The 25,139-nt window shown below is 31.2% G+C and overlaps 2 protein-coding genes across 2 annotated transcripts; one reads left to right on the forward strand and one right to left on the reverse strand.

Moving 5' to 3' along the window:
• Positions 1–377: 377 nt before the first annotated feature.
• Positions 378–1,610, reverse strand: LOC134709547 (zygote arrest protein 1-like). Its single transcript, XM_063569707.1, has 2 exons — positions 1,196–1,610; positions 378–609 (listed from the first exon to the last, which is right to left on the reverse strand). The coding sequence occupies exons 1-2, from the start codon at positions 1,289–1,291 to the stop codon at positions 409–411; spliced, it is 297 nt and encodes a 98-aa protein (XP_063425777.1). The 5' UTR covers positions 1,292–1,610; the 3' UTR covers positions 378–408.
• A 4,444-nt stretch (positions 1,611–6,054) lies between these two features.
• LOC134709548 (uncharacterized) lies at positions 6,055–20,019 on the forward strand. Its single transcript, XM_063569708.1, has 4 exons — positions 6,055–6,509; positions 14,984–15,135; positions 16,055–16,190; positions 19,037–20,019. Exons 1-4 carry the CDS (start codon positions 6,437–6,439, stop codon positions 19,849–19,851), a joined length of 1,176 nt encoding a protein of 391 aa, XP_063425778.1. The 5' UTR covers positions 6,055–6,436; the 3' UTR covers positions 19,852–20,019.
• The last annotated feature ends 5,120 nt before the right edge of the window (positions 20,020–25,139 follow it).

Here is a 25,139-nt window from a genome sequence, read left to right on the forward strand (position 1 = left end):
TCGGTTTTAGAAATTTCTGATCATTATAATTTCAAAACACTCGTTTCATTTAACTTTTTAACAACTCCCAAAACTAATGTCACCATTATTTATTAATTTATTAAAAAACACTTGTATACAATTGTTTTATCATTAGCTTATCAACTCATAACATGGATAAAAAAAAAATGATTAACAAACCTAATTATCTATTTTTATTATATATATATATTTATATATCTTTACAATAACTTATAAAGAACTATGCAAACTTAAATTGCAGGATCAAAGTACAAACTCAAATTGATTATCTGTAATAAAATAATTAATACACCTGATTATACAGGAATTTATGTTCAACTAATTAAGCATTTTACATTCAGTTTCCGATTCTTCTGCAATTGTCGAAAGGTATCCAGGTACACCATTTTAGTTCATGCAGGGGTTTCCACTTTTACATTTATGACAAAGATCACTGCGGTGGGGCTTGTTTGGATCGGTATGGCGTTGTGCTCTTTCCTCCTTGGAACAAGTGCAGCTGACCTGACCACAAATCGAGCATTTCAACCTTTCAACTCTGTAAGGATTACAGGCGGTATTGCACTTTTTGCAATCTTGAGCGTAGTATGCCTGGAAATAGGAATGTGTTTGTTTATGAAAATGAGACAAAAATTGAAACTGTCTTTTGTATCGCTATTAGATAGGAATAATCATGTGGAAATTTTTATATACGTTTACGTAGGTAATTGGGTATATTTACCTAAATCATAAATAAAATTAATACAAATTTCAAAAACTAAAATGTCAATCAATACACATCCAAATGATTTTATGTAAAGATTTCATAAATGTTTTGGTAGAAAAAATATGACCTTCGTCATAATTTGCATAGTTTGTACAACTTTTTGGAACTTTTAGTTTTCAATGCTCAATAACTTTTTGATTGAATTGACCATCTTTTTTTATTCGAAAGCCTCTGTTGGATGATTCTTACGCCCAACAATTTCAAACTACACACCATAAAATATAGTGGTCACAGTTTGCTTTTAATTAAATTACTCAAGTCAAGAGTTATAAAACGTTAACGTAATGCAATACAAGTGAATTCTGAAAAATCAGAATTCAAAATGGTTGTATTTCAAATCGATAGCAAGATCAGATCCATAGTATAAAAAAATGTCCACGATATACATCTCATTTGCTGAGCTTTACTTACACTGTTAGTTCCTTTAACGCAGTAAACATTTGAACTTTCCCATTGTGCTCCACAATCAGAACATCTGAAAAATCCGTATCTACGTTCACTTGACATGCTGCTTATTGTCCTTCTAGTTAGCCGAGCATTGAACGATGAAATAAATATTGATAGAGTATATGCAAAACAAATGTATATCTCTTTATGGTTCAAAGATAACAATTTTTTGTAAATCTACTTTCCGTTTCAATTTATAAATCACAGAGTAAACGCTCAAACTAAATATGTATTGTTTTACTTGTATTATGGTTGTTAGAGGGTTAGAATTAAGACAAAATGAATCATCACAGAAACTAGATACCCTGATTTATACCAGCAGAACTTTTAGCAACGCAAGGTTACACGTTAAAAAGCTGCAACACTAATTCGAGTTTAATCTGATTTTGTATATGTGACATGTTCAGAAATTCATAAACCATGTTCTAATGATAAAAGTTTCTCTTTCTCTCTTTTTAAAATTATACTTCCTAATCTTTTTTAAAAGGGTAGATTTGTTTTTGTTGGATTCAATCTTAATATATTTGTTATTAATTTGTTGGAAGTTTCTGTTTGATTAAGTTTTACTTTTAATCACTAATGACTACGCTCACTCATATGATATAAGTTTGAGTTATGAAAAAGACATATTTAATACTAAGTCTTAATCTCTTCTAGGACTTTATTTAATTTACTTGTTTTCAATTTCGAATAGTCCTTTACTAATAATAATAATAAAAAGTATATGATATAGTGCACATGATGGTTAATAATAGGATATTATCGGATATTGAACGTTTATTTTGTTTATCTTCTATAGTGATAAAAAAAGATTTGTTCTGTGTTTGAAGACTCATATTTTGAACCTGTCTGCTAATGTGGAACATATGGGTTTAAGGTATTTAACAATATGAGCAGAACCACTGGATTCCTTCCATTTTCCGGATAACATAAGGATAAAGGGAAAACGGTAGTATTTAATTTTCCCAGCATTAGGTTGGCCTTTTGTGTACCCAAGACAGATGAAGGAAGTCAAATTAGGAGCGCTTTGATTGGATGTTAGGGTACAATATATTTTTTATTTATCTATGAATAACTGCAGTGCGTAAATTTATAATATAAATTTTAAAACCTATTGAAATATTTTCTAGAGAATTATTCGAAAAGGCTTCTAAAATTTCATAAATGTGGTGCAAAATGACGGTGGGCATGGATAACATAAACCAGCTCCGTTGGAAATTGGTCATGATACTATTTGGCTTCAATTTTTAGAATACAGTAATAAAGTTCTAACACCACACATAACTGTTTTATCTGGGTTTTTATTATAAAAACTGGTAAATTTAGAAAATGTTAGCATTGTCGCCTATGGCAGAACAAATAGTACCGTTTTCCCTATACTAAAGATACCAAGGGAAATCAAAATCAATCAGACTTCAGTCATATTATACTATTTTGAAGCATTTGATAAGAACATTTGATTTTTATCACAAAGAATAGAAATTTTTATCTGAGAACAGTACTGTGTTGAGAAAAGTGCTGAGTCAACATTATAAGTCAAATTGATGGGTACTGATATAAAACTTTATTCTAGGGAGCCAATATTAACTATATTGTATAAACTGCACCAAACTATTGTTCTTTTGTATTTGTTTTCACCTTTCGCAAAGATTAATTCAATTCGAAAACCCAGAATTCAAGTCGCAACAAATATTTTTAACGGAAATATTTGCCTTTTTTGCTGTGTAATTCTCTAAATGTTTCAATTGGGTATTTCCCTTGACACAATCTATTAAAATTGTATATTGTCTTGTTAAGTTTGTACTGTTTATATAGTAAGGCAGTATTTGGTCATACTAGAAGCATTTTCACTGTTAGAATTGCTCATCTAAGAAAAAAAAAGAGGCCCACTTGAGGCTAAATTTAGATAAAATTTATACTCTCCTGTGTAAAGAATTGCTCACATTGTTGGTAATTCATGCAGCAAATACTTCAATAGTGCTTCATTTTGTAGTTTCTATCTTTTATTACATCAGGCACATATAATTTATCATTTTGTACTGTTTGAAAGGACTTTTGTTGGAATTTGATACTCCCAAGGGACATAATTCAGCTTTTTCATAGACTAATACAGACAACAAAGGCAACTTTACAGCTGAGTATTTGGCAGATTTAATGTTTTAAGTGTCTAATATCAATGTTTTTATCATCCCAAGACAGAATAATGGATTTTATAACCAGCTCTGAAATTTGAACCACAATATGGCATTTACTAAAGCATGGACTGGATATAAGTATGACAAATCTTGAATTTGTGCTTATGTTGTAAAAATAAAATGTATACAAATTGAATGGAACTGTAATTTTTATCTGTTCAAATGGAAATGTTAATTATTCTTTTAAGATAAGATAAGATATTGATGGATACAGGTTGTTTGTTAAGCCTTATCTGAAAGAAGTAGAGAAAGAGGTAAATCAGCATTTAGGGGTGGGGACATACAATTATCCATGTTTCTTTAAGCAATGGGGACATACACGTATTAGTAATAGTCAAGGTTTCCACAATAACCCAGTATTGCATTGATGGTGTCATAATAATTCTTTATAGCTTTGTGTCACAGTATAGGGAAAACGGTAGTATTTAATTTTCCCAGCATTAGGTTGGCCTTTTGTGTACCCAAGACAGGTGAAGGAAGTCAAATTAGGAGCGCTTTGATTGGATGTTAGGGTACAATATATTTTTTATTTATCTATGAATAACTGCAGTGTGTAAATTTATAATATAAATTTTAAAACCTATTGAAATATTTTCTAGAGAATTATTCGAAAAGGCTTCTAAAATTTCATAAATTTGGTGCAAAATGACGGTGGGCATGGATAACATAAACCAGCTCCGTTGGAAATTGGTCATGATACTATTTGGCTTCAATTTTTATAATACAGTAATAAAGTTCTAACACCACACATAACTGTTTTATCTAGGTTTTTATTATAAAAACTGGTAAATTTAGAAAATGTTAGCATTGTCGTCTATGGCAGAATAAATAGTACCATTTTCCCTATATGTGTTACTTTGCAATGACATTCATTGTTTCATAAATCTTTAAATCTTTTACAAATGCAAAAAGCTATCAAAGAACGCAAAGTCGCCGCCCTTGTCCTCCCGTTCCCAGTTAAGGATGTACACCTCTGAGGAGCCAAAAATTTCTAGAATTAAACTTTTTTTCTTAACCTGATTTTTAGGTTTATAAGACTGTAACAAAACAATTGGTGAAGAAAAAATCATATGGTGGTGTGCTTCTTTTTTTGCTACGGCCCTTTGAAAATGCCCAATTTTGATGATTTTCTCACTTTTCATTGATTTTTACCTATTTTTGGGCTATCATCGCGAAAAAAATCACAGTTCCACAATTAAACTTTTTTTCATACTTTCCATAAAGATGAAGTGGACCAATCTGAATAAATTTAACTTACAAAAACTATAGGTAGGTGTTAATATAAGAAAGTTTTATCATATTTTGATGCTTTTTTGTGTAAAATTTACCATACTGCCAATTTTGTATTTTTATGATTTTTCTCATTTTAAAGAACAAAATGCATATTAATTCAACTTTTTTGTTATAAATGATTGAAAAAATACATATCTAAGAAATTTGAAAAGACCAAAATGAGATGGGATGTATATTATTCTTGTAAAATCATTTTTTGTATCCCTCACCCATTTTCTCAAAATTTTGACTAAAAATACTGACTTGAATGGTCGTAAAATTTGAAAACTGGATTATTCAAAAACCGTTCATGGTAAATACACAATTTTTTCACAGAGTTATGTTTGATTATAATATTTTTAAAATTCATTGATATTTTCCACTTCTATCATATGTTTTGGAAATAATTTAAGAACGAGATTTCAACGAGACTGAACGAGACTGAAAAGTCAGAAGAATACATCCTTAAAGAAGAGGGCAATACGTAGGAAAAGACTGAATTGAAAATATCGCTGTATTTACCAATTTACCCAATGTTACAAATAATATCAACTGTACTCATTTTTACTGCATGAGATAATTTATGTTTTCAATTTCAAATGTTTCTTATAGGATTAAATACAAAGAACGTTTATTACATGTAAAGTTTTGAAGTTCAGCAGCAATGTCAACAAATCAATAATCTTTAGATAAATGTGATCAATCCTAATAATTATCGACTGTTTTTTTTTAATTTTTGTTACCGGAGTGCGTTCGTCTGTCTCTTATGTCGCTCTGTATTCGTTGAAAAAATGTGATTTGGGTTATCTTCAATGAAGTTCGGTCGGATAAACTTGAAATTTAGAGTACATGACATAGACATTTGATAGTTCGAAATTATTCCATTCTCAGGTAACGGTTTTTTTAGTTGGGTAGTTTACCTTATCCCAAATAAAATTGTGGTCACATTAAGTTAAATCTTAGCGCACATGTTTATTGTGAGGCCTACTTCTTAAATCAATGCAAAATTATATGAATTGACAGTTGTCTGTCCATAAACACATTGACACATGATAGTTGTATTTCGGCATATGAGATATGGCCAAAGTTTTAATGAGAGGCCTGGTAGTTAAGGTTATTGCATACGGGAAAAATGTCTGCGAAGTATTCTACGAGATGACGAATATTCAACAGCAGGACATTTATGATGATATTGTTAATATACAGTATATTTGTTTACATTTTTTTTTGTAAAAGTACGACCTTTAAAGGTCAAAAGGTAAATAATTCGTGTCAAGAAATATCACTCTACTAGACCCTGACACACTATACAACTGAGCTGGTAAATATCAATGCCACATGGCGAAAACTACTCAGTCGAGTACATTGTACTTCAAAAATACCGAATCGAAATCAAAATTTTTGATCAACTACCTAATTAAATACCGAGTTAAAAATTGAGAATGTTTTGATAAATTACAACGGTAATATAGGGGGAAAATACTTATTTAAAAGTAATATATATAAATGTATGCTGCAATTAAACAGAGCAGTAAACTAATCAATATTTCAGGTAAAAGAAATATCGTAAAGTATGAAACTAAATCTTATTGCTAGTTAAATACAAATTTCATATTCATGATTCACATTCAGTGGAGCGTTTTCATAAAAGAAAGCAATACCAATCTGCAGTGAGCGTTCAAAACAAATCGTCAATCATGTTTGAAAAGAACACTTTTCGAAATACAGCTTAACACAAATGATGCAGACATTTATTCTAACTTATCTAACATATGAATTTCTATCAGGATTTCATACATATTATGTTGAAGGTAAGTTTGATATATTTTTTAGAATTTATTTATTTATTCAACTTGATAATTTTGAAAATAAAAAACAATTTTGTATGATTTTCAGTAATATGTTACACGCTGTCTAGTCTACTATTTTCGATACGATTCGTTTGTTACATTCAGATCAACACGCGTGACCTTAACTGGTATTTTGTGTTTCAAACAAAACTTGAAATCGCAATTATTTGAATTGAGATTGGTTCTTTCAATACTTTTCAATGTTCGATGTTTGAAAGTCAGATTAATGATCCAATTTTCTTCTTCCTTCTGGTACTTACAAATGTAATACTTCAAGTTAATGTCTAATTTGGTTTTTAAGTTTGTTTGATAAGCTTTGAAAACATGTTTACGCTATGTTTAAAATGTAATAACGTCCTTGTCAATTCAAATTAATTTTAAGAATTATTAAAAAATATCCCTTAATAATCTATATCAATTATCAATAGGGGACTATCAATAAAAAAAAGATTCTTTGCTTTATTAATTAAACTGAATCAAAAACAAATAAATGATCTGCCTTATCCCTTTTTGGTTTACAGTGGATATAATTCATTCCCTGTATATTTATCAAATCTTATTAAGTTGATAAGTTTTCAGTTGCTATTCTATTCTTAATTTTATGAACAGCATAAGCCCAAAAACAAAAATATCAAAAATAATTTTTCATGATACCAATATAAATATGCACAAATAATGTAATTTGCTGTAAAACAAAGTGGATATAAGTAAGATAATCCTGTTGTATGTTTATGTAATGATATCGATTTTGCATGTTGATCGTGTAATGGAGAGGAGGCATATACCTAAAGGACATTTAAACTCACAAAGCGAAAATGAATCACGCAATGGCTAAAAAAAAAAGACCAAGAAACAAACAACAGTACACACAACACAACATAGAAAATTAAAGACTGTGCAACACGAACCATATCAAAAACCGGGGCTAATCTCATGTGATCCATATGAGGCACATCTCATGATGCCTATGTGAGTGCAAACCTGATGATAAATCATATATAAAAAATGTAATGGCCATTGTTCATTAGAGAACAGAAATGAAAATGCCGTTTTGTCCAGCTAATACACAAAGGAACCAATTTTGTGTGTCTGAATGACCTTTCAAACCTTTCAAACACCTTTAAATGTTATCGATGAACACTGTAATTCTCTTCAACCAGCAGTAAGTCAAATACAATACTATTATGTAACCATTAGGTTTATTTTATACTGTTTTATTGTTGCAAAAAAAAAAATCACAAGAATAAGAACACATGTCCATTACTATATGATTAAAATGGACAGATTATTCATTTTCTGCACTATTGAAGCAGCATTTTCATTTATATTAAAGCAAGGGGCTGGTTATTTATTTTCACCACTATATTTATGATATTCGAAAACATACAATTTTTAAATGACTTGTGTATAGTCAAGACATTATGTACCATTTAATCAGAATTAGCCATGATCCTCTGCAGAAATGAATCTTTTATATCTTCCCAACTGCATATACATGTATTGCATAAGTATAAATACATAGGATTAAAGTTTGGTTGAAACTAGCATCTTTTGAAAGTATTGAAGAAAAAAAATTCGCTAGCGGAGCGAGCTAAAAAAAATGAAGGGTTTTGGAGTCACTGAAGACCCTAGAAGCTATTGAACAAATGATGCAAAATCATGATTTCTCGGTGTTCCGAAGACCTTTTCTTAATCTGAAAAGGCAAGTTTTGTTTTAATAATTTTTTGACAATATTTTTGGTCTCAAAGCAAAATGTATAAATTCAGTGTAAGACTTACGTTTCTAGGGACAACGTTATCAAAAGACAAATGTCATGTGTATGATAAAGCAAAAATGGAATTCCTATAGTTAAGTCTGTGTCTTCTGTTTTTTTTTGAACTCATGATCAAGTTCATAACAACATTACTAGATTACAAATGGAATGTAGCACTAACAGAACAAAGAAGGGCAGTCAATGAACAACCGACAAATAAATAAGAAACGTTGATCCCGAAAAAGTCAGGGCTACGTCTGAGGAAAAACATAACTTGCTTCTTACAAGGCACTCGGCGTGAACACAATTTGATATGGAGACAATCGTTTGGTTTTGAAATTTCCTACAGGAGGCATTTGCCTCAATGTGCGTTACGGCCCTGATAAAATAAAACTGAGACAATATACCTCAAGTTAAATGAAACCAATTTTCAGACATTTCAAGTATATTTGATTATATTTAAACTTTCATTATTAAAAAATTATGAAGTGTTTCCGGATTTTTTCTATTTTTTTTGGGGGGGGGAGATGAATTTATAAAAAGTCTGGTGCCTATTCATACTATTGATAAGACATGCTGATTTAATTTCTTTTAATACATTGCAAGTCAGATAATTCATTTCCACACTTCCACTGAACAAACCATTTATTTTTGTGATTATCAAGGCTAACTTATGATGACAAAAACACCGTTTTTATCATAGATCACATTCAACATTCATTATAAAACCTAATGGAATTTAAAGCATGAAACACTGATTTGTCTTTTTTTTAAATCTGAGATTATACTTGATGCTGGTCTGAACTGAGAATGTTCACTCAACTTTCAAATTATATCTATCCTACTACAACTCCTAAAAGTGTGGTCATAACAAAAACAGAAGTTTCTTTTCTTTGATTGAATTTTAAGTATAAATCACTTGCTTGCATATGTTTTATTTCTACAACATTTTTTATACGAGCATTGTATTCGTTATACACCATATCAAAACGTTTGGGTCATATTTCATCTGTATATTGACTGGAAGTAGTATTAATTTTGGGTACTCAATGCTCTTCAATTGTGTACTTGTTTGGCTTTATTACAATTTTGATCTGAGCGTCACTGATGAGTCTACCGGCGTCACACATCAGCGTATAAATAGCTCCGACGTACGCCGGGCATGGTGAAAAATCATGTACGCTTTTAATAAGCTGACATTTTGAATGCATTCAATCTGGCAATCATATCTTTTCCGTCTGCACAACGAGCTTTAAGCGTAAATTGGGCGTACGAAAAGCGTAGCTAAGCGTTTATCGGACGTTAAAGTGACGAATATAAGTATTTGTCTGACGTTTGTCTAACGTAGATGGAATGCACGCTACGAAGGAAGAAGGTCTCTTGAACGTAATTAAGATGCGTCTCGGTCGTATCTGGGACGATAATCCGTTCTTTCGGCGTGTGTGGGAGGGTTAATTTATGGGGTGTTTGTCACAAACACACCCGAATATGTTTTAATTAAAGTCGAACGAGCTTGAAGCGTATACAACGTGCCCTTAATGTATCTGAAACTTACCTGAAGCGTTTACAACGCACTTGTAGCGGCTGTATTACGTACATGTAGCGTACAGGTATACGCTTGACAAACGCTTGAACTGGATGAAGCTGCGTAAAAATTTCCTGGAGTTACAGCGTTCGCCAAGCGTTTACCTTTGCATTTTGACGTACTTGAAACTTATGCATCGCGCTTATGACGATTGCTTACCGTTTCTCTGGCGTGAAACTAACGTATACAGACATTGTCGATTTTCTCTGTACGTCTGGTGCACCCCGGTCTATACGGCAATGTGTGACGCCGGCCTAACAATGATGTAGACGAAACGCGCGTCTGATGTATCCAATTATAATCCTGTTACCTTTCATAACGTTTTTACCACTGGATCGATGCCACTGCTGGTGAACGTTTCGTCCCCGAGGGTATCATAGCCCACTTCGGTGTTGAGATAAATATCAATTATCTGGTCATTTTTATAAATTTCCTGTTTACAAAACTTTGAATTTTACAAAAAAACTAAGGAATTTCTTTTCTGAGAAATAGATTACCTTAGCTTCATTTGGCACATTTTTTTGGAATTTCGGGTCCTCAATTGCCTTTCAACTTTGTTCTTGTTGGACTTTATAACTATTTTGATCTGAGCGTCACTGGTGAGTCTTATGTAGACTAAACGCGCGTCTGGCGTATTAAATTATAATCCTGGTACATTTGATAACTTTTGACGCAAAAAAAAACATATGGCGTTAATGAAATACTTTTTTTTACTGTCTGGTGTATTTTTAAAAATGTGTCCCTCTCTTGGTAATTTTTATTATATTATTAATAGACATATACAAAGAATAATGACCCATTATCAAATTTTTATTCTACCAAATCAGGTTATACTGATGATGTTCAGAAATGTTAAATTCTACCGGTTAATGTAAATATGTACAAATGTCGTGTCATGCATAAAAACAACAATCAATTCGCTTTAACCTGAATTATTTATTTTTTTAATTTTTTTTTTATTGAAAAAAATTAATTATATGTTGTGTTTACTGAAGTTTTTTGATGTAGGAAATATGAAACACTGAATAAGAGTTATATGTTCAATTGCTATATAATTAAATATGAAAATGTTAGTCAATAGAAAGATGTGTTAAAGGAGCACTAGCTACGATATATATAAAAAAATAAAGTATGATTTTTTTTAGATTAATCATTAATTAAATTGGAATAATGAAATAATAATTTGCTTTTAGCAATCAATTTGCTTTAATTTTGTTGAAATAAGCGATTATACATAATTTTTGACTGATTCACTTGCAAGTGAATACGTCATCATCATTCTTACCGGTATTCATGTGAACTTCAATTTAACCCTAGCTAGAGACTGACAACGCATGCATTGTACGTGAACTGGTTATTTAAAGAAAAAAATGTCAACAATGAAAGTGAAACTACGGTAAATCATTTGATTACTAATTCGATCCACATAAACCATTTTTATACGGTTAAAAACAATGAGAAACTTATATTTTTAATCTATAAATTCAAATCAAACAAACCTATAAAAATCCAATTGCACGTGCTGGTTTAACCTATTCATATCTTTATTTGTGTTTACATCGCTTATATGGTCATCTGAGGTCAAATCGATAGTTAATTAGATGGCATCTGGATTTAAATACACACGAAACGAACCTACATATCATCTACCCCATGCTCTGTAAACTGTTTATTTTAAACGTTTGATAGATTGGATAAATGTTTTACATTGTTATTAATCAAATATGAGAATTTGAATCAAATTGGTGACCATGAATTTGACAGCTAGTGCCCCTTTAACAAGACGGCAAAGACAACTGACGTTTGATATTTATTAAACAGTTAAAGTATACAAATAAGAAAAGGAACACAAACTCTTGGTCGATTATAGTAATTATAACAGTCTTGCAATCATCGATTAAATTAGTTTTGCTATTTAATTAACACTTAAAAGTAAAATTAATCAATGAAAAAAGAATAATAGCTTTGACAGTCTAAAGGTGTTTCTTTTTTATTTGAGTTCACGTGTACGTGCTTGTCAGTAACGCGGAATTAAAGTTTTAGTCCTTATAATAGAACATAAGGAGTAAGTTCGTAATTCCCTGTCTCGCGAGTTTGGTCGTATTTAGTCAACATTCGATACCAATATATTTTTAGAATATCTTGCGTGGACATATATAAGAATGTTTTCTTGTTTGTACTTTTATCTTGACGGTTGCCTATTACCAACAGTTTTTTTACTCATATGATAATGATGATGTGGTAATGGTTACAAGACATGTTTTTAATTACTTTTTACTTTACTCTTTTTTGAGGTTGATAGGTATAAAATCAACAAAATATCTATCCTAATTTTTTTTTTAAAGAACCCATAGTATAACCAGTCAAAATCGAGATTTTAGCTCTTCGTTGGGATATGAAAGCGTTGAACGCAGTATAGTGTGTATGAATATTGTTTCTACAAAATAGGCGTGTGTCTATCTGTTGAAAAAAATAATCTAAGTGTAGCTATCCAAAGAATGGAAATGTAATAAAAAAAGATTTTTTTACAATTTCATCCCCTTTTTATCTCCTAAAGTAGCAATTAAAGGTATATTTTTTTTATTACATATCAGAATTGGTTAGGTGACAAAAAGCTTGTATGCAAATTTTCGTAATAAATCATCATAGGATCGAAACTGTTTTGTATGCCCTCAATCGATTTATGACTATGGAACAGCGGTAAACTACTGTTGTCTTTTTTTCTAACAATCGAATGTTTGTAAAGTATTATCAATACATCGATACGACTCCAAACAAAGCTTTTAATTCAAGCCTTTCTTTTTTTTTCTTACACACTGTAACATTGTCTTAAAGATTATAGACAGTTATAGATGTTGTTACTTATTGGTAATTAAAACATTATATCGGAATGGCTCACGAAAGTTGTCTGTCCCTCTAAACTACTGACTCTCATGATCGATCTATGTAATACAAACTTACTCGGTAAAGTTATGTTACTGGATCATAACTACAATCCATGATTTTGTTTCATTTTTGATGTCATAATTTCCAACAATTGTAATAAATAATTTTTGAAGTTTGCGACAACTATTCACTATAGACCAAGTGACGTAGCTGTAATCAGTCTTAAACATTGTGCAAAATTTATGCAGTAAAATAAACTATATGAAAAAAGACCCACAACATAACAAAATGTAAAGCAATTCAACAGAAAACTTAATATTACTTTTAACATACCAAACAATGATAGAAACATCATAACTTCTTTCTCTGTTTTTTTTTGGGGGGGGGAATGAACTTCTATTTATAATGAATGTAAATCAACGATAAGTGATGTCGTGTAATGCTTATGATTTGTTGATTTATGTATATCAGCTGACCGAATAATAAGAATGAAACTAAGCAAGTAAAAGAGTTGGTATTACTTTGCTTCATAAAAAAGAATGGCCAACGTAGATACAAGTATCTTGTCTTAGGGAGGGATAAATCCTACTTTGTAAAGAATCACTCTGATTCAAACCAAAAATTCTCTGAAACCGATATTATCAAGATGCTTGATTTCTTGATTGACAATATATTTGTTACGTTCGGAGGACGTGTTTTTCAACAGACTGTCGGCATCCCAATGGGAACAAACTGTGCCCCTCTACTTGCTGACTTGTTTCTTTATTATTATGAGGCTGACTTCATGCAGGAACTTCTTAGGAAGAACGATAAGAAGTTAGCAATATCCTTTAACTCTACTTTCCGCTATATAGATGACGTTCTTTAACTAAACAATTCAAAATTTGATGACTATGTGGAACGCATCTATCCCATCGAATTGGAGATAAAGGATACTACAGATACAGTTAAGTCAGCTTCATATCTTGACTTACATCTAGAAATTGACAATGAGGGTCAGTTTAAGACAAAACTTTACGACAAAAGAGATGATTTCAGCTTTCCAATCGTGAACTTTCCATTTCTAAGTAGCAACATTCCAGCAGCACCTGCATACGGGGTATATATCTCTCAATTGATACGATATTCTCGTGCTTGCATTTCCTATCATGATTTTCTTGATAGAGGGTTACTGCTCACAAGGAAGCTATTAAATCAAGAGTTCCAAATGGTGAAGTTGAAATCATCCCTTCGTAAATTTTACGGACGCCATCACGAGTTGGTTGACCGTTATGGAATAACCGTTTCACAAATGATATCGGATATGTTCCTTACGTCGTAACTACAATCCCCTTCCCTTTCATGAATTTGACTTACCGAATTAGACTATTTACTGGATTTGTAATCACATAAGCGACACGACGGGTGCCGCATGTGGAGCAGGATCTGCTTACCCTTCCGGAGCACCTGAGATCACACCTAGTTTTTGGTGGGGTTCGTGTTGTTTATTCTTTAGTTTTCTATGTTGTGTCATGTGTACTATTGTTTTTCTGTTTGTCTTTTTCATTTTTAGCCATGGCGTTGTCAGTTTGTTTTGGATTTATGAGTTTGACTGTCCCTTTGGTATCTTTCGTCCCTCTTTTACCTCAGATTGCAGGCTCATAAAAAATCAGCACCGAACACCGAAATATTTCAAGATCTATACGACAAAAAGGACCTTAGAATAGCCAAATTCATCTAATTAATTTTATCTGAGAGACCTGAAACCTTGATTTCTTTATGATTAGAAAATTTAACAGACAATTTTTGAAAGGTTTCAAAACAAATGAGAAATATATCTTTTACTGAGACGTGGACATGAATTCACATAGCTAGCCAAATTATATATGACAAATTGCATACAAAATTGGACGTCAAAGATTTTTATATGTTTTTCAGAATAAAATAATACAACATAGTAAAACAACCAATGTAGTTGTATTTGTAAGTGAACAGGACGGTTTTTGTAATGAGTAAATAAAAGATTTGATATAAGTTTGATATCTGTATTACGGTACCATAGAGATTGCCGATTTTTCCCATGAAAAACAGATTTAATCTATAAATGCAACTGTTAAGTACTTGATAGCATGATAGATAAAATATTACTTAATAGTTGTATGCAAATCTGATCCAAACTTGTGACATTATCTATTAACGATATGTTTTGTTTTTCTTTATTTATTAAAAAGGCTTCGTAGTTTATGGGTGTTTTTGGGTAGATAATAACAATGGTATGGCAGCTTTTCAAAAGAAGACTAGTGATAAACCTACGACAGTGTCCTGCTTGGAATTTTGCAGGAATGTAAATTACAATTACGCAGCATCAAAACTTGACGCGTCGGTAAGTATTTTTTCTGCAGGGCAGAACGCGCCTCCTAAGGTGAATGAAAATGTGCTATTTTATCCTGAAACCTTACATGTACTGTCACATACACAAAATGAGTATAATATACAATGCATAAATTTAGTATCTTAAAAAACTTATATTTAAGGATAGCAGATATGATAATGGTTCATGACTTACACCAATAATTGTTTACGATGACTTAGTTTGAGGTCAAGAGAGATGTCGATGACTGCCTAAATATGAACTTTCCATTTTTATAATATCAACATCAGAATATGTTATAATTTAAAATTGATATTCAATGAGTGTTACCTATTAGGAATATCTTGACGAGTAAAATAATATAAATATGTTCCGGACCTATCAGGATTTTGACCATATGCGCATGGTCAATACAATAAGTTTATAATCATGGTCCGAACATATAAGTATATACTCGTATGGTTATTAACGGGCCGGACCATATGAGTATTTTGACCATATAGGTATTTTTTTCAAATATGCATTACAAACATTTCAATAATACAATATGCTTTATCTAAAAAAAAAAAATTATCTTTATAATTTGTTGTCGTAAATATGGTTTTGGATTTTCAAATATTTCGGACTGAGCTCAGAGACATTGATTTTAGTATTGAGCATCGAGTGCAGTAAAAATTGGTTAAGTTAAAGTTTTTTTAATAACGTGTTTAAAAATGAGAAGTGATCTACTCCACATCAAAACATACAGTTTATGTGTGTTTAAAATGTTTCGTATAAATTAGTTTGGAAACAAATTACTTGATAAGAAAATTATCTAACAAATGGATAACGTGTATTTTTGTACGCCCCTTTATTCAAAAGTTATGATAAGATGAATAGAATAAACATTAAAAATTGACAAGACAACACTAAGAGTAATGTTCTGTTTTAGGGTAGATTTGAGTGCTACTGTGGAAATGATATTCAATTTACAACAAAAGTTTCTGGTTTGGAATGTGGATTTTCATGTCCAGTTACCGTGACTGATGTATGTGGACGAAATAATCGAATGGCTGTTTATAATATTCGTAAGTAAAAATTAATACTAAGGTTGCATGAAACTGTAATTTTCATACTTTATCTGGTTCAAGATATCTACTGGGAACTTGTTCTACACATAACTACCTTTTGCAAAAATTTAAGCAGGATGGACTGTGGTATACGTTGCTAGTGAATATCTCGAATGATAATAAAAAAGAAAAGTTTATTGGCAATATGTTTAACAATACAAAATCTTATGTTACCTATACTGATTATAAGTAAGAATATTTCAACTAAGCAGTGATATATGTCACGGGAGAGGGCATATATCTCCTCTGTGATTGTGCTGTGTTAATGAACAGTCACGAGTCAATTATATCTGCAAACTGCGAATGAAATAGATTTTCAACGATTACTGATGAGATTTAAAGAGGGTTCTAGTTATGAGATATAAAAAATCCAATTATGATTTGTTTTATTTAATCACTAACTAAAGTGAAATAGTGAAATAATAATTCGATTTCAGCAGCCAGTATTTATAAATTTGGTCAAAATAAGCTAAACTAAAAATCGATGATGCATTTTCGCTTGAAAGTAAATAGTTCGACTACATTCTTCAATTAAACCCTTTAGTAAGAGAAAGATAACACAGGAATTGTTCGTGATCAATAGTTAAAATCAAAACAATATCGACATTGAAAGTGAAACAAAGGTCAATAATTTTTTTAGTGATGCAATTTTCAAAAACTCATTGTTATATAGGTAAAAACGATGTTTACAATATATTGTCAAGCTATAATATGGAATTTTAATATGCCGTCCTTATTACGCTTTGTAAACAAAGCCGTGTTCTAATGAGAATAAAAAATATGTTTGACACATGCGAACGACCTTACTGTGTATATTAACGTTATTTCCATCGTTATCCTTTTAAATCTATACATTTAAGCAGCTAGCATAAACTTTTATTATATATTTTTTATAAAACAACATATATTTACCATGCTCGTAGTTTTTAAACTTATCAAATATGAAATGTAATGCACAGACTCCTCGGGGAGGGAAAAGCCAAACATTTTTACGGTATTTTCGTACGCTTCGACCTATAAAAGTACTGTATTTGTCCTATTAGAATCGAAATAATTCCTTCGTGTCATGCTCTATGCTCATTTTAACATGGATAGGCGTTATATTTGACCACATTTTAAACCTCGCTAACGCTCAGTGTAAAATATCGACAAATACAATGCCTACCCATGTTAAAATGAGCATAGAGCATGACACGACTGAATTATTTCTTAATTAAATAAATCCAAGTGCATAAGTTAGATATTTATTTTAATATTTATTTCTGTTTAAATTATATCGAATATATTACCATCGGCAGTATTCGGAGATTAACTCGATAATTATTAAGATGGCGTCTAGATTTAAATATACACAAACGATGAAACATATTATCAAGCCTATGTCTTGTAAATTGTTCATTTTATACTTTTATAATCTGAATCAATGTTTTAACATGTTATAAATCATATATGAAATTTTGAGTCAAAACGGAGAATATAAATTTGACAGCTAGTGCCTATTAACTCCAACGTGATACACATATTATACTATTTGTAATGAAATATGTATTATAATCACATACAATTCACATACCTGTCAGAATGATATCTTTTAAAAGAGGAACGAAAGATACCAGAGGGACAGTCAAACTCATCAATCGAAAATAAACTGACAACGCCACTAAAATTTAGGGGTGACCTCAGGTGTTCCTTCCTGTTACACCCGTGTTCCAACTTATTTGGTTTTCAAGAGCATGCAACAACTACATAAAATTTGTGAATCGTTTGAACACAAAGATGATGAACAAGGGGTATTTCAGAGAACATCTCGTTTTTTTTTCTAAAAAAGATCATCGGAAGGTTCCGAGACCTTGTTGGTAAATATTACTTATCAATTTCATAAATAATACACTATGGTCTTTTAGTATTTATTCTCGGTACTGACGGTTTGTTTGTGTATGCCTTTTTGTGTTTCTTGGTTACATATGACATACATCCTGTCATTGTGTTATTGTTCTATAATATATTTTGTGTTTTAGCCTTTCATTTTTGCTAATGTGCTGTTTGTTTGTTGTTTTAATGATAAAGATAATACCTATACCAAGAAAGGAATATGACAGTTGTTGTCCATTCGTTTGATGTGTTTTGAATAATAATTAACTCATGAACTACGCGCATTAGTTGATTAATGTGTTGTTCGATCACTCGTTGAACATTTTCTATATTTGAGATCTAATTATTATTCCATAGATAATCAACGTGTGGTTCATTCGATGCTTTTCGTTAGACAAATCTCAAGTAAGGCGTCAATTTCCTTGAATTTGCTATTTTGCATTACGGACCTTTCAAGTAACGTCAATAGAAAGAACACATTTTTTGTTGCCAAATAATTAAAATACATTCAAATATAAGCGTTGACTTGCTGAAATTAAAAGATGTTAGATTAATACTTTAACAAGATAATGTTACCCAACATAATGTTTAAAATTCGAACGAGCAGCATATTCGCCAAACGAATCTTATGCCATACGATATATCTACACTTTGGCCATTTATATTTTGACCATCTAAATCCCTAGGGAAGCCATGCTCTTAGGTTTAACTGTCACGAGTGTTGAAATATTTCATCACACTCGGTGCACTAGTAGAGTTTATATTTTAAGAACTATGCCCCGTTCCACGAAGAAGAACGTTGGACAAAGTTGAGCAAAAGTGTTCAACCAAAATGCATCAGACAAACGGGAATTAAACATCATTTTTGTTTCAAATTGTATCACCTGAAGATTGTTATTAAGTATGTATTTGAAATTTCCTTACAATTGCAGAAGGCGAATCTTTGCCCATAGTTCTTCCTGTTCTAGAACCCGCAACAAAAATGCCTACATCTCAAGAACAACCTACAACAGAAGTGTCAACATCTACAGTAAAACCAACAACAAGAGTATCTAGATCTTCAGTACAACCTACAACAGAAGTATCTACATCTACAGTACAACCTACAACAGAAGTATCTACATCTACAGTAGAACACACAACATTCATGGCTCCATACAAAGTTGAAAGGCTATCCACTACTAGTGCCGTGAATGATATGACCAGTATAGATGACGATAAAACAACAACGGTTTCAATAGGAAGTGAAAAAACGTCACACACAACTACATTTGTACAGTCAACTGAAATTAGTACAAAAGTAGCTGAACTGCCAGTGTCTACTTCAATAGAAGAAACTATATCTACGCACAATACAAAGTCAGGCTTGTCAGTTTCTACAACAGCAGTCGAAACGGTATCTTCTTCTTCAAATTTTAAGAATCCTAGTATTTCTAATCAGATGCAATGTACGTGCCCGTGTGCATCAGTCAGTTCTAAGTGGAACTTTCTTGCAAATATGAATATGTCAATTGCTGAATTGAAAATATATCTGAATGATTACTTAGATGAACTTAAACAAAATCTTACCATCGATAAGACGAAGACATCAGCATATATCAACACAAAAATATCCGCACCAGATGATCGAAAGTCGTCAGTTTCGATTGGATATTTTGGAATTGTTTTAGTTGGTATCCCGATAGCATTCATACTGTGCAGTGATGCAATGAGATTTGCGATGCAGATTCAAAAACGCAAACTATGAAAATGTGACCAGTTAGATTTTTTGATGATCAAACGAATATACATTTTTTTTCTGATTTTGGTGTCTGTGCAATTTTTAGTAATTTTGTTGTCAGAGGAAATTTGTTAATATTTATTTGTCAGTATTTCAGATCATCCTGAAATAGCAACATTTACATATATGAACAGATATTTTTAGTCAAAGAAAATATGATATATTATGTTTCATTTATTTTAATAATAAAACACAAATTGCTTCAATACAAATAGAATTATAATTCCATTATTTTTACTGCCAGGTTAAGATAATTGTTAAAACGAACGAGAAATAAACTGTTGAAAATATATTCATAGCAATATCATGTATCACGTTCTGCATATACGTAGTTGTAAACAGGTTGTTTAAGAATATGTCATCTTTAAAAATTTCAGTGAAACAATCCAGCACATACATCATTGCCAAACATACAAACAAATATAAGTCCATATATATGTATACATACAAGTTAAGATATTGTTCATTGTTTGCTAGTTTGAAATGTACAAATACGCAGCCTCAGTCAGGTTGAATGACGATACTGAATACATATGAACCATCTCTGTTAGGATCCATAGGTTGTCTGTTGCAAGGAAACAGTTTTGATCAGTGTCTTGTTTTAATGGAAGTCCAATTGACGCCCGTAAAAAGCCGAAAATTAAATGAAAACGCCATGGCAGAAAAGAAAAGAGCAAAAGACAAACATTAGTATTGAAAACATAGAATAGAAAACTAACCACTGCAACACTGGGTTGATATCAGGTAACCAGAAGGGAAAGCATAACCTACTTTATATGTTGCTATCGTCTTGTTGGCAAATAAAGACAGAAAACGTCACAGTTCGATAAAAAGACATATCTCAAAAAGTAAAAAAAGTTTTACAATGCCGTAACATGAGAAGTATTCTATCGAGATAAGGAATGAGGGGATGCAGAAAATAATTGACGGTGAACGGAGATAGTGATTGCTGTATTAACCCGTCACAACCGAAGGTATAGAAAATGAACATCGAATAGTAAGTTATGAAGACATGTCCCTTATTATATTTCAGCACATAGAAGATAGCAAGTATCAAATATATATCTCAGTAAAACTAGGGATAAAATTACACTCCGAAGGATAAGCAATTCCCTGCTTCAATCTGACACACCAGTCTAGCTGTTAACGTTAAAAGTATAAATAGAATCAATTTAGAAAAGAAGGGTTTAGACGGATATTCAGATATTGCAAGAATAAAATACCTTAAATAACTGTGTGATTTTGTCAGATGACAGAAGAATACTAAAAGTCATGAATAGAAATAAATATACTAATTCGATTCATTCTAGGACCAGTTTTGAAAAAGAAAACGACTTAGTCTTTTCTAGTTTCCCTGTGATACATAAATGTCTATTCTGCTATAGTCTTTTCACATTTTATCATTTTTTGGTCTAAATCAAGCTTTTGTCCTTATTCTGTATCTAATAAATATCTATAGAAGTGTTATCATGTATCAGCAAATAAATTCAGGCTTTGGAAATTGAACAAGAAATGACACTATAAAACAGAAATTACCTTTGTCATACGAAAACATTGAAAAAGGTATCAATATCATGATAGTAAAAATAGACGCAAATAATATTTAATTTCAAATCCATAACTATAAAATATCGTGTCATAGTTTATGTCTAAAGTATACTAAAATATTTATGATATATTTATATATAAATGCCTTTCAACACTTCAGTTGATTACTACTCTCTTGGGTATGCAGTAGAACGAATAAGAGACATGTTCAAGAATATTAGAAATTTCCAAGCGAGATAACCAAAGTTGTTTAAGAAATTTTTATAAAAACTCTGATAGTTTTAAGTTGCCCACCGAGACAGAATTTTATTATGACACATGATGCCTCGTATGTGTATTTAAATTAACTTAAGTCTTTTTGTTAAATTGACATAACCTCGGTTTTGAATGTAAGCAGAAACTGTTATAAAGTCAGCCTTTTTGTTATGTCTATCCATTTGTATACTGAACATACGACATCTGTCAAACGGAGGTTTGGACTAAGCATTTCAAAATGCAGTTGACAACAGAAAACATTGATTTAAAAAAACACAAGCTCTTGATAATTACATCGTTTTATCATTTTTCAATCTTATCTGCTATAGAAAACTTAACTGCGACGAAAAATGGAATTTTCATGATTTTTTTAATGCATTAACCCATAGTCAAAGGTAAAATAACCACAATAGAAACATAGCGAGGGGGAGGGGGAGAAAATATTAATGTTATTTTCAAATGGCCATTGACAACAGAAAACGATGCTTTAAATTTTTTTTTTTTGAAGAATCATATTTGGTAATCCATTTAAAAGTTCACTTCTAACCGATTTTTTTTTATCACATTTCAGATAATAAAGATATATTGAAAATTATAACACGGTATATGTGATTCCCGTTTACACCGATGATAACTATTTATAAGATTTATCAATGACATAGCACGTGTACTGATTAATGTAAAAAAAATAAATGTCCTTTATTCTTGTGTATGAATAAAACAAAATTATTTTGTGTTAATAGATAGCTTGATAAAACAGATTAACGACTATAATTACTTTTGTATGAAAGACACGAGAGGGTTTGAAATGAGGACGGTTGTAAAAAAAATCAACTCGAAAACACAACAACAACAACGTTATATTTACAGTACAGTTATTTTAAAAACACTATCATTTCATATATTCATGTTTAAGATATCAATTGAGGCAACACAATTGTGTTTTATACAGGACTTATTCCTAAAATGCTACAAGCTTTTAAATATTTTCAATGCACATGAACTTTGTCACTTCTCTTTTTATAACCAAACATACACATGCTAAAACATGTACATTATCGTCTGTTGTCGACATTCCCTACAAAGTAAAGTAACAAATGTCAAAATGAAAAGCTCAAACACATCGAATGAATGGATAATAACTGCCTTATGCCGGACTTGTTACAATCATTTTCTTGTGTATAAAAGGTTAATTTCACCTGACAGTTATCTAGCTAAACCTCCTACTTGTATAATTCGCATAAAACTCCATTATATTGACAACAATGTGTGAACAAAACGAACAGACATTAAACAACATCATTGTTGAAGTCCGTGTGGTGACCTTTCTGTGTCATTTGGTCTCTTGTGGAGAGTTGTCTATTTGTAAATCATACCACATCTTTTTTTTATATAAAAAGTAACAATGTCTAAAAATAGGGGTACATCAGTCAGAAATGTGTTAAAAAATTAACAACTACAAAACCAAGCTAAATGTATGTGCCTGTCAGGAGCCTGTAAATCAGTGGTTGTCGTTTGTTTATGTGTTACATATTTGTTTTTTGTTCATTTTTTTTTACATAAATAAGACCGTCAGTTTTCTCGTTTGAATCGTTTTACATTGTCTTATCGGGGCCTTTTATAGCTGACTATGCGGTATGGGCTAGGCTCATTGTTGAAGGCCGTACGGTGACCTATAGTTGTTAATGTTTGTGTCATTTTGGTCTGTTGTGGATAGTTGTCTCATTGGCAATCATATCACGTCTTCTTTTTTATAATGTCATAATTGTCAACAAAGGGAAACAAATAAGCATTCACAAAAAAAAAACCAGGTTAGAATCAATGTTTTAGTAAAATTTAAATTTAGATTATCAATTAAGTGTTCTTATTGGTGTCATAATCCTCTAACACATTTTGTATGGGTTTGTAGGAAAATAAATACGCACTAAAATAGTAATAATTTGTTCGAATTCGTCGTTAAAAGAACTCAGGTACACTATGGTACAAATGACTTTTAAGAAACAAAAGCCCTTTTATCCAATTCAATGGAAATAATCGGTGATTGCCAGTGAAAAATATCTTGCGTTTATTTTTTTCCAAAGATATCACAGCTGTGTATAATGTACATTTGTGTTATTGATATAGGCACAATTTTTTTGTGTAACTTTTTGAGGGAACGTTTTTTGCTTAAGAGTATATCTGTAAATTGGTTAGGAATTATATCAGGGATGTTTAGATGGGCGACATTATTAGTCAAATGGCAAAGACCGGCAATTTGGTTCGTTAATCGTGCAATCCAATCAATAAAAATATACATCAATCCCTTTGAATAATTTTAACAAATGATTTTTTAATCCATATGTAATCAGTTTTATATACACACAATGCCTATACCAATTTGCGTCTGAACAACAGATTCTTAGTACATGTCTTGGACGTTAATCGTGACGATTAAATTATGACTGCTTACTTTTTCTTTTTGACAAGTCTTTATTGGAAAGTGATACGTGATATTAAAACCTCAAACTAGCTTGGCAGGTGACAAAACACACACGAATGTAAAAAAACTTACTAAAATAGTCAAAAATTTTATATGGCATAGGCAAATTCTCTTTGTCTTACTGTGCTATAGTTTGCACTTCTGTAAATAAAGACATTTTCCCATCAAAACTCCATTTACGCTGAATGAGTTCCACCTTTACTATGAAGTTATGTAAACAATTTTTTTTCTAGCTTTATAAACTTTGTTGTTTCAAGTGAGCCAAGGCTCCGTGTTGAAGACCGTACTTTGACCTATAATGTTTATTATTACAAATTGTGACTTGGATGAGAGAGTTGTTTCATTGACACTTCTTATATTTATTTCTAGAATGGAAAGTTCATTCGCACAAATGTACTCTTATCTTTAAGACGAATCCTGGATTTTTCAAAGGCATAGGGATGTAACTCCATTAAAAAATTGGCCGATATTATAATTAAACGTTATGTATTTAAAATCAAAGGGTGATCACAATTTCTTCGCTTTTCTCTCCATTTTTGAATCCGGCAGTAATTAAGCTGTCAATGGGAGAAGTTGATCAATAAACAATTTTGTATATAAATTCTTGTTTCAAATTCGGAAAAAGAAAGTGATTCTCATTTCTAAGAACACTTCATGATGTAAGGCACAATTGAGCAATATGATAACGCCCTTTCAATAAAAAAGAAAAAGAAAAAACACATAACTGTTGAAGTCATTTAAAAACAAAATTGCTTTCACGAGTTATTGAGAACTATTGACAGGGATGAGTGACATTATCACGTATTTGTTACGACAACATTGTGTTTTGCATATGTAATAACCGCAAAATTGACCTACTCATCTTCCCGTTCCGGGCCAAAAAATAGTTTTTTGTTATTGTTCCTCGATTGGAAATGACGTGTCCTTCACGAAAATGGCAAACAATTAATGATAGTGTATTGAAAGTTATGAG

The sequence above is a fragment of the Mytilus trossulus genome, chromosome 3 (genome assembly GCF_036588685.1).
Source record: "Mytilus trossulus isolate FHL-02 chromosome 3, PNRI_Mtr1.1.1.hap1, whole genome shotgun sequence".
Lineage (NCBI taxonomy): Eukaryota > Metazoa > Mollusca > Bivalvia > Mytilida > Mytilidae > Mytilus > Mytilus trossulus.

Coding starts and splice junctions, on each gene's coding strand:
- LOC134709547 (XM_063569707.1), bottom strand. CDS start 1,291: ATGTCAAGTGAACGTAGATACGGATTTTTCAGATGTTCTGATTGTGGA. Junction 610..1,195: donor GCGTTAAAGGAACTAACAGT/GTAAGTAAAGCT, acceptor TCCTATTTCCAG/GCATACTACGCTCAAGATTG.
- LOC134709548 (XM_063569708.1), top strand. CDS start 6,437: ATGATGCAGACATTTATTCTAACTTATCTAACATATGAATTTCTATCA. Junction 6,510..14,983: donor TCATACATATTATGTTGAAG/GTAAGTTTGATA, acceptor TTTATTAAAAAG/GCTTCGTAGTTTATGGGTGT. Junction 15,136..16,054: donor CATCAAAACTTGACGCGTCG/GTAAGTATTTTT, acceptor GTTCTGTTTTAG/GGTAGATTTGAGTGCTACTG.